Raw genomic sequence first — 10,813 nt, 5'->3', positions numbered from 1 at the left:
TAAAGGGGAGGGAGATAAAGAAGGAGAAGATCAGTATCCGTGGTGGGGAGAGCATCTTTCTTGGGCCTGTCCTGAAGGGCGAAGATTGGCACAGCCATTGGTCCTGAAGAGGAAATGGGTGAACCCAGGGAGGGGGATCGGTGACTAAATCGTCCCACACTATGATACATGGGACCTGATCAGGGTGGCTCTTTGAGCCAGCACCAAAAATGCACCTCTTGACGGCTAATATAGGAGGCAGTGAGAAAGAACCCTCAGGAGGCCATTCAATCTGGAAGGTGGGCCACTCTGATGAGCAAAGAGTAATCCATTTATTTTTCTTCACATTTACTGAGAGATTGTGAGCTCTAGTCTTAACCTCCCTCCAATGTTCTAGAGTAAAACTCGGAGGGGTGGAAGGTCCGTGTCCCATTCTGTCCAAAAATAACGTCAGTCCCAGTCTACACACAAAAAGAAAAACAAAGTAAAATACCAACGCGCCCCTGCCACGAGCGCCACAGAAGATACACTGAATAACTTGGTAGTGGTCTCTTTGCCACTGACCCCCAGATGAAGTCCAGCCCTCCTGGATCTCGTGGATCGGATCCGACTTCCCACTGAGAGTCTGGAGCGTCCTCCAGGACTCTTCGTTACCGCGGCGTTGAGGCCGCTTCTGGCAACCCCCGGCAGACAACTCCTTGGTCGAGTTGCAAACCGAAACCAAACTGACTTGCAGCCGACCCAAAATAGAGGGAACAGACGGAATAGACGCGCGGAACAGACGCACGCCGAGGGCAGACACAAAGAGACACAGCCGCGGTACCTGCTCGAACAATCCTCGGGTCTCCTGTCACTGGCCCCGCCAGCAGGACGATTCCCGGTCAATGCACCAAATGTAAGACCCGTCTAACGGCCATTTTGTGCTTCTTAAAGTCTCACAGTACAAGAATTTTTTTTTTCCCTTCAAGCAAATGTGCGGAATTTGCCCCGGTCTTTCTCGCGGGGTGGGGGGTTGGGGAGGGGCGGTGCTCATCTTCCGGTGCCGCCAAGTACTTGGGGGTTGATTTTACTTCGCGGACTCCCATTGGGCGGTACAGCGTTGGTCTCGTACGATGATTGGCTGTTTCCTTTTCCGGCCTGGCTGTGTGATTGGCTGATTGGGAACCGAGGGGCGGGAGGCGCGAATTCGTCTGTGTGGCGCTGCGGAGTGCAGCCCGGAGAAGGAGGAGTGGCTGTACCCTTGGTACCTGGCTGCGGCCGAACAGCCGGTGAGGGAGGACTTTTCGTACTCGCGAGCTTTCCTTGTAGGTCGGCTCCGCGTAGCCTTCTGTCAAACGCCAGCCCTTCCTTTTCTCTGGGAGCGGGAACCAGCCGCGGGCGAATGGAAAGGAGGGCGCGGGGAGGGGACGGGCTCCTGCGGGCTGGCGCTGGCGGGCTCTCGGGCTCTACGGTGTGGCTCCCCGTGGACGTGTGAGAACTGGGAGCTTGGGGAAGGAAAGCTGTGGGGCAGGGAGCCTGTCCTTACATTCTGTGAACGCAGGCTGGAGGTAGCCCCGGCTTCCGCCATTCTTCTGGAAGGGCGACAGATTTGTTCCCCTCCACCCCTCGTTCTCTTAAAGAGACAGGGTCTCACCCTCCAGCTCCGGCTGGGCTGGAACTTGGTGTGCAGACCTGGCTGCCCTCGATCGTTCATACAGAGATCCACCAGAGATTGTTGAGGGCCAGGAGAATTGCGCCACCACATCCGGAAGTGTGAGAGGAATGTTGCCACAGCTTCAGGCATAGATTGCCATCGATTAATTTTAGTAACACAATATTGAGTTTTTGCTTCAGAATAAGCTGTTAGTGTCCATTAAACCTCAGAGGTTTACAGATAAAAATCAGTGATTGGATACTTTTTCTAACAATATCTTTTATTTATTCTTTGATAGTTTATGCATATATACAAGGTATCTTTTTTTTAAACTATTTTTTTTAAGATTTATTTATTTATTATATGTGAGTACACTGTAGCTGTCTTAAGACACACCAGAAGAGGGCGTCAGATCTCGTTACGGATGGTTGTGAGCCACCATGTGGTTGCTGGGATTTGAACTCCGGACCTTTGGAAGAGCAGTCGGGTGCTCTTTCCCACTGAGCCATCTCACCAGCCCTATACAAGGTATCTTGACCTATCCCTAGTACACCCTTCACACTGCTTCGGAGACCCCTTCACACGCCCCTCCCACCCAATGAGTCCAATTAGTACTGCCTGATGGGATGTTGACAGGTCTCGTTGGCTTGATTTTATGCAGGTCTTGTCTGACAGAACAATATTTAGAAATGAAAAATAACTTAGAGTGGTGGGTTTTTTGGAGCACAGAAGCTGTGGTTAAATTTATTAGTGACTTCATGACCTGTTGTACCTTCTGTCTTAACCATCTCCATTCACAGACTGAGTTTACCAGATTTTCTCACCATTGTCGAAATTCTTCGGTCAATAAAAGTGTCTGGGAGGTTAGGTGATGCAAACAGTGGGATTCAAATCTATTTTCTTTCAATTATAGTCTCCTGATTTCAGAATTACTGAGCTGGCTCAGCAGGTGAAGGACTCAACCGAGCTAGCAGTGTTTAATTCCTGAGACCCACATGGTGAGAGGAGAGAACCTATTCTGGCTCCAGAACATTGTCTTCTCACTTCCACACATGTGTCATGCCATGCGGGTTCTCCTCCCCCAGTAAACTAAAAGATGATTAGAAAAAAATTAAGTGAATTTCTGTGGAAAGATACTTTCTCCCTTACAACAATTTTTAAAGTAGACATTATTGCAGAAAAGAATTTTAGACTTACAGGTGAAAAATGTTAAGTCATAGATACAGCCTGTGCTTCCTGCCCATTCATCTGCCTTTTCCTTCTAACTGGGAGAGGGCGAAAAGGGCAAACAGGAATGTACAGAATAAGAGGAAACAGTGAGGCTATGGAATAGCAGAGCTGCTTCAGAAATCTGTTGTATCTATAAGTTGATTATATGTAATCAAACTTGTCATAGGAGCTTGTGTTGCATCTGTCATGTACAGTATGTTTTTACATTATTTAACTTTTACAGCAGTCCTGTAAGGCTTGTTTCTGTTAGGACTCCTATTCTGTACCTGAGGACATGGAGTTCTAGAAAAGTCAAGTGACCTGCTTTGCATCACATAACTAATACATCATGGAGTGCCAGTCTAGACTGGTCAGACTCTAGTACATGCTCTTGACCCTGAGATTTCTTTATAAGACCAAGATTTTTTTTATTTCTATTACTTTTATATATGTGCTTATTAATTCCAGTTTTTATTATCAGACTTCAGCTCTATTGCTAGGTGTCTGGTTTTCTTTGAATGACATTATTTCGATATGTAAACTGTAATTCTTTTTATATTTGTGAGTGTATGTGTGGATGGCTATTCCAGGTAAATGCAGGTTATTGCAGAAGCCAGATAAGGGTGTGAGAGTCCTTGGAGCTGGAGTTACAGGCATTTGTAAGGTGCCTGATGTGGGCTCTGGGAATCCATCTAGCCAACCCTTCGATACTGATTTTATTGTTTCTGTTGTAGTGAAGCACCTAAAGTATAGAAGAAAGCAGAATGTCTTCAGTGTCGTCTGAATACACCATCAGTGGGGTGAAGATCCACTTTCCCTGTAGAGCCTATCCAGCACAGCTTGCGATGATGAATTCTGTAAGTCTTTTACAGCAGTTGAGTCTTTACCAAGAGGCTGTGGCTTGTGATTCCAAGTATACATTGAATTTGTGACTATTCACAGGTACAAAATGATGGCTAGGATTTGTTGGATTCATCTGGAAGAGCACCTAAGTTCTAGGAAAGTGATGTGATAACTCTGAAGCTGTGTGTATTTAGGTTAGGATGTAGCAAGAACATCTGAAAAACAGTTTCAGCTCCTTTAGAATTTTGGTTTTTATTCTTCATTTCTACTACCTTTATGTTTCTATTCAAAGTCATTATAACCCCTTTTACTAGCAGTATCTCTCATCGAGTGTTTCTCATAGATATTTATAGGTATTAGTATTGCAGTCTTTTGTTTGTTTGCTTGTTTGTGTTTTTAGATTATTTTTATGTGTATGAGTGTTTTGCCTACATGTGTATCTGTGCAACTTATGTGTGCCCGAGGCCTGAGGGGCCTAGAATAGGGCATCAGATCTCCTGGAACTGGAGTTACAGGTGGTTGTAAGTACCACGTGGTGCTGGGAATTGAACCTGGGTCTTCTGCATGAGTAACAGCTGCTCTTAAGTGCTAAACCACCTCTCTAGCACTTATCACAGTTCCTTAGAAAATGCTTGTGCTTGTATAATTAAATATAAGTTGCTTTTTAAAATTCTCATGCTTGACATGTTTATAAAACCAGCAGACTGTTCAGAAGAAATGTAAAGGAATAAAGTCTTAAATTTTAATAAAATTCTCTAGTTCTTCCCGTGCTGTAAGCGTGTTTCCTGGGGTGCATCCTGACTCTGCTGTGCTGTTCTAGTCCTGGTCCTGTTCCATGGAGAGAGATCTAATAAAGTAATCACTTATTATTTTCTTCCTTTTAAAATTGACATCTTTGTCCACAGATTGTCAGAGGACTAAACAGCAGCCAACACTGTTTGCTGGAGAGTCCCACAGGAAGTGGAAAAAGTTTAGCCTTACTTTGTTCTGCATTAGCATGGCAGCAATCTCTTAGTGGTAAGTAAAATTCTTATTTAAGAATTATTATATTTATTTTTGTATGCATATATGTGTGCACATGTGCTGTGGGGTGGAGGTCAGAGGACAAGTTGCTAGAATCACTCCTCACCTTCCACCATATGGTCAGTGCCACCTGTGTGTCTTTACTGAACCTTCAGGCCAGGCCCAGGAAATAGTTCTTGATATTTCAGACTGCTAGTTGGGACCTGAGAAAAATATAAAAAACTATACTTTATTCAGATCGGTTCAAACATTGTTCTAACTGTTAAGACATTTCCTCAAGATACCTCATCTGTGCCAGGCATGGGGGTGCACATGTATAATTCCAGCATTTAGGAGCCAAAGGCAAGATGATTGCTGCAAGTTCAAGACCAGCCTGGTCTATGTAGGAAGTTTCAGGTCAGCTAAGGCTATATAGCACCGCCCTTTGAAACATAACACAAACACACATGCATGCACGCACATTATGTCTTCCAAAAGAAATTGAATGCATCAAAATTAACTTTAATATAATTTAGTCCTTTTACTTGGTCAAGCAGAGATTGTATGAATGTTTTAGATATTTAGAGTTCTTATAAAAATAATTAGATGATAATTTGTATCTAATAGGAGATGGAGCTCTGATGGTGCTGATACATATACTAGTTGCTTGTATATATCTTGAATATATTTGCTTATATGACTCATTAAAATGTGAAATATAGGATAAAGAAAATATATGTCTTAGTTAGGGTTTTACTGCTGTGAACAGACACCACGACCAAGGCAGTTTTTACAAGGACAACATTTAATTGGGGCTGGCTTACAGGTTCAGAGATTCAGTCTAATATCATCAAGGCAGGAGCACAGCAACATCCAGGCAGGCATTGTTCAGGAGGAGCTGAGAGTTCTACATCTTCATCTGTAGAACTTCTAAGAGAAGACTGCCTCCCAGGAAGCCAGGACAAGGATATTAAAGCCCACACCCACAAGGCCACACTTACTCCAACAAGGCCACACCTCCCAACTTGCTACTCCATGGGCCAAGCATATACAAACCATCACAATGTACAGAACTAGCATAATGGTACGTGCTAGGAAGCCTAGTACTTAGGAGGACAGTGAGTTAGAGTCCAACCTGGGCTACATAGCAAGAGCCTAGTTCTAAATAAATAAATAAGATTCTGGTTGTTCTACTTGTGTGAATGCCAGATAAATAGAGGCTTGTTGTAACAATGCTTGTATAAATTTGTTATGTCCCATTCTGTTAGTTATTGCCATAGTTACACAGTAAGACTTTGTCTCAAAAAACAAACTTAGCTAGGATTTATCATATGCCTTCATTCCTAGCACTATGGAAGCTGAGGCCTGAGAACCAGGTCTTTGAAGGAAGGAAGCCTGGGAGACAGCAAGAATCTGTCTTAAAAAATAAAAAACATGGTACATTTACACAATGGAGTACTACTCAGCTATTAAAAAGAATGAATTTATGAAATTCCTAGCCAAATGGATGGACCTGGAGGGCATCATCTTGAGTGANGTAACACAATCACAAAAGAACTCACACAATATGTATTCACTGATAAGTGGATATTAGCCCAAGATATGAGATACAATTTGCTAAACGCATGAAACTCAAGAAGAATGAAGACCAAAGTGTGGACACTGTGCCCCTTCTTAGAATTGGGAACAAAACACCCAGGGAAGGAGTTACAGAGACAAAGTTCGTAGCTGTGATGAAAGGATGGACCATTTAGAGACTGCCGTATCCAGGGATCCATCCCATAAGCAGCTTCTAAACGCTGACACCATTGCAAACACTAGCAAGATTTTGCTGAAAGGACCCAAATATAGCTGCCTCTTGTGAGACTATGCCGGGGCCTAGCAAACACAGGAGTAGATGTTCACAGTCAGCTATTGGATGTATCACAGGGCTCCCAATGGAGAAGCTAGAGAAAGTACCCAAGGAGCTAAAGGGATCTGCAACCCTATTGTTGGAACAACATGATGTACTAACCAGAACCCCGGAGCTCTTGTCTCTAGCTGCATATGTATCGAAAGATGGTCTAGTCGGCCATCAATGGAAAGAGAGGCCCATTGGACTTGCAAACTTTATATGCCCCAATATAGGGGAATGCCAGGGCCAAAAGAATGGGAATGGGTGGGTAGGGAAGTGGGGGGCGCTATGGGGGACTTTTGGGATAACATTGGAAATGTAATTGAGGAAAATATGTAATAAAAATATTAAAAATTAAAAAAAAATAAATAAAAAACAAAAATAAATTTGAGTCCTGGGCTAGGGGTGTAGCTCAGTGATTGATGTAGCTCTGTGGTGTAAGTTTTAACTAGCACGTGTAAGGTCCAGGGTTCAGTACTCAGAACTGCCAGGAAATAAACATTTAGCATTTATACCTAGATAACAAAGATACTGGAGTACTGACTCCCATCACACCCTTTTTCATGGTGAGTCCTGGACTTAGATGTTTGTAAATTCCAACAGGTGATTCTGAATTAATGCTTCTCTTTGTAAAAACCAGGGTTTTGCGGTAAAATGCACTTAATTGTTCATGTACTTGCTGATAAGTGCTTCTGTATGGTTGTTTTTATTAAAACAATCTAGGTAAACACAGAAATTGCTATTAACATTTATTTAATAAAATACTTCAATTTTTCTTAAAGGTTTATTTTCTTTTCAGTGATATATGTATAGGTATATGTAAGCTGCTCACAGAAGGCAGGAGACAGCTAGATGGCCTGGAGCTAGAGGGACCGGACTTTGAGCCTCTCAGTATCTGTGCTGGAAACTGAACTTGGGTCCTCTGGAAGAGCAGGACATGCTCTTAACTGCTGAGCCGTCTTTCTAGTCCCAAGAGTTTGTAATTTTAGTAATGAATCTGAAATATAGCATTGACTATTTCTCAGCTACATAAATAGATAAGCATTAGAATAGTGTGACATTAATCATAGGAATGTATACATGTGAATACATTCCTATGTATGTATGTATAGGAATGTATATATGTGTACATTGTTGTTTTGGCTGTTCCTGGTTGTCAACTTAACTACATCTGGAATGAGCTACAATCCAGAAATGGAGGGCACACCTGTGATACAAATCTTAAGGCTGGAAGACCTGGATCTTGACATAGGATTACAGACGCTTTTGACGGAGACCCTGAGACATAGTAGTCATGAAAGGCTTAGGTTTAAGCAAGGTAGTACAAGTCTTTAATCCCAGGAGAATGAGGCCAGCCTGGGACAGAGCAAATTCCAAATCCAGCCATGGTGGTACACACCTTTATTCCGGGCCATACATTCTCCTGAAGGCCTACATAAGGACAGTGACAGAAGGAGGCCTCCCTCTTCTTCTCCTGCTTGTACTTACTTGCCAGCACATCTGTTGGAACCCTACTTCTTCAGGATTCCAGCTTATGCAGAAGACCAGCTGAAACAACTAACCTTGTGGGACTGAGCAACTACTAGACTTCACACTCACAGCTGCCCATTGTTGGGCACGCTGGAAAACCCTGACTAATATAATTGTTAAAAGAAATGTTTGGGCTGACAAGATGACTCAATATGACTTTAGCCTTTATTTCTAAGCCTAGTGATCTGATTTCAATCATCAGAGCCCATCTGGTGGAAAGAGAGACCCGGCTATTGCAAGTTGTCCTCTGACCGCCACATGCACACTGTGGTGCACACACATAAACACATACTCATAAATAAACATAATGGAAAAGAAATGTTTGTGTTATTGATAGAGCTGGGAAGCAAGGGGTGGACAGATGGCTCAGTGGTAAGGGTGCTTGGTACTGCTCCTGATGACCTGAGATCCATCCCTGGAGCCACATGGTAGAGGGAGAAAGCTGGCTCTTGCAGATTGGCTTCTTTTCTTCCCCACTTTAAAACAGACAAGAGATCAAATAAAGAGTGTTAACAAAAAGTAAACATTTTCTGATCTGTCCGTTTTGGTTATTATTGGTGTCATTCTTTGGGGGAAAGTGACACTTCTGGTCAATAATTGAAATTTATGACAGTTATCTGGGATGTTTTTAGGTTGTAGATGAAAAGACATTGTCATCAGCATGTTCAAAAACATGTCACTTGTTTTCCTTCTGTTTTTATTAGCATATATTAATTATATGTAATGGGTTTCATTATGAGGTTATCATACATGTTTATAATATGTCTTCAAGTTGCTTCCTTTTTATCCTGAGGCAGATTTTTACTGTGTCGTCTGGGCTGGCTTTCCCCTTCCCCCGCCCCTTCTCCTCTGAGAAGATGGAGGCGTTCCCTGGGTGTCCCTCCCATGGTGACCTTTTGAGAAGGATGAGTTGTGTATTTCTGTATCATGTGAGCACACAGTGTAGACCCTGTAGTTTTCTAAAAGAGGATTTATTTTTATTATATGTGTGTGAGTGTATTTTCTTGCACTACAAGCAAGCCTGGTGCGTGAGCAGCCCAGATGAACGCATTGGAACATTTATAACTGGAGTGACAGGTGATTTGGAGCAGCCATGTGGGTGCTGGGGACTGAACCCCTTCCAGGCCATCTCTCAGCCCCCATATTACAATTTTTAAAAATTACATTTAAGTATCTTAATTACCTTTTAATAGCATTTGAATATTATTTTAAAATGTATTCTGATACTTGAATCAGATGGTGTAGGTGATACAAGGTTTCTGTTTCATTTTGTTATTGTTTGTTGAGGGAGGGTTTCTCTGTAGCCCTGGCTGTCCTGGAACCCACTGTATCCCAGGCTGACCTCTAACTCAGAGATTTGCCTGTCTCTGCCTCCTGAGTTTTGGAACTAAAGGTGTGAGCCACCACTGCTCTGGCTGGAATGTTTCTGATTGAAGTAGAAGTATAATGTGAGCCTGGATATGGTGGTGGACACCTCTAATCCCAGGCACTCAGAAGGCAGAGGCAAGTACATCTTTGTAAGTTTGAGGCCTGCATCTTCTACTTAGTGAGTGCCAGGACAGCCAGGGCTTTGTAGAGAGACCCTATCTCAAAAAAGAAATATAGTATGGATAGTGATAAGACTTGTCTTTATTACTTAGGACGCTGCAATTTCAAATTCTTCCCTTAGGGAAACAGCAGTAATGAACCATGTATTTCCCATGATTGTTTCAATCCTCTTTTTTGTTTGATTTTGAAATAAATCTGATTAAGAGCAAATACAAGAATGGTGTACCTTGAGCCGGGCGTGGTGGCACATGCCTTTAATCCCAGAACTTGGGTTTGGGAGGCAGAGGCAGGCGGATTTCTGAGTTCGAGGTCAGCCTGGTCTACAAAGTGAGTTCCAGGACAGCCAGGGCTATACAGAGAAATCCTGTCTCGAAAAACCAAAAAAAAAAAAAAAAAAAAGAGTGTACTTTTAGTTACATTATTAATCTTTATTGTTATATTTTTGTGGTTTATAAATTGGTAACATTTCTGTACATATTACAGGCATAGCCTTTCCTCCTGTTTTGATTTGATACTGTAGATAAGGTTCAGAGAGATTGTCTTTCTTAGTTTTATCTTGTAACCTGAGAAACTTCCAATCCTTGGGAACTGTGGTGGTTGCTTACTTTAGCTGGAAGGAAGGTTACTCTTCAGTCAGTTAGTTGTACTGTAAGTAGAAGGTGTCTTCTTGTTTTTAGAGAAGCCAGTGGATGAGGGCCTGAATAAAAAGCCTGAGGCACCACCTTCATGTTCGTGTGCATGCCATTCAAAGAATTTTACCTACAGCGACACAAACCTGGACACTTCACCTCATTTCAGTAGTCCAAGCAAACCATCTTCTAGAAGAAATGGAGTCTCATCACCCTGTCAAGGTCAGTTATATTTTGTTGTGTCTGTTGGAGTTATTACTGCCGTGAAGCTTAATTAGGATGGCTTTAGCTAGTATTATTATATATTTCTACCTAATTTCTCTAATATTCTTTTGTTTTAATTATTTATTTTGTTTATATGAGTATTTTGTCTGCAATGTATGTCTGTGTAGCATGTGTGTGCTGATGGCCTCAAAGGCCCTGGAACTGGACCTTCAGTCCCCCTGAAATTCTTTTTAAAATTATATATATATATATATATATTTTTTTTTTTTTTTTTTTTTTTTTTTTTTTTTGTGTCTGTGTGGATGGGTATGTGTGCCACAG

General features: G+C 42.3%; 1 protein-coding gene across 1 annotated transcript in view; it reads left to right on the top strand.

The window, feature by feature from the left end:
- The first annotated feature begins 1,161 nt into the window (after positions 1-1,161).
- The window catches only part of Brip1 (BRCA1 interacting protein C-terminal helicase 1), a 131,611-nt gene continuing 121,959 nt past the window's right edge, over positions 1,162-10,813 (top strand). The window contains exons 1-4 of the mRNA XM_021177469.1: positions 1,162-1,247; positions 3,556-3,678; positions 4,570-4,681; positions 10,316-10,489. Of these exons, the coding sequence (XP_021033128.1) occupies positions 3,586-3,678; positions 4,570-4,681; positions 10,316-10,489 (379 nt within the window). The 5' untranslated portion in view covers positions 1,162-1,247; positions 3,556-3,585. The remainder of the gene's footprint in view (positions 1,248-3,555; positions 3,679-4,569; positions 4,682-10,315; positions 10,490-10,813) is intronic.

Source organism: Mus caroli, chromosome 11, assembly GCF_900094665.2.
Source record: "Mus caroli chromosome 11, CAROLI_EIJ_v1.1, whole genome shotgun sequence".
Classification (NCBI taxonomy): Eukaryota; Metazoa; Chordata; class Mammalia; order Rodentia; family Muridae; genus Mus; species Mus caroli.
The sequence above is the reverse complement of the archived record's forward strand: the minus strand, read 5'-3'. Positions and strand labels throughout refer to the sequence as shown.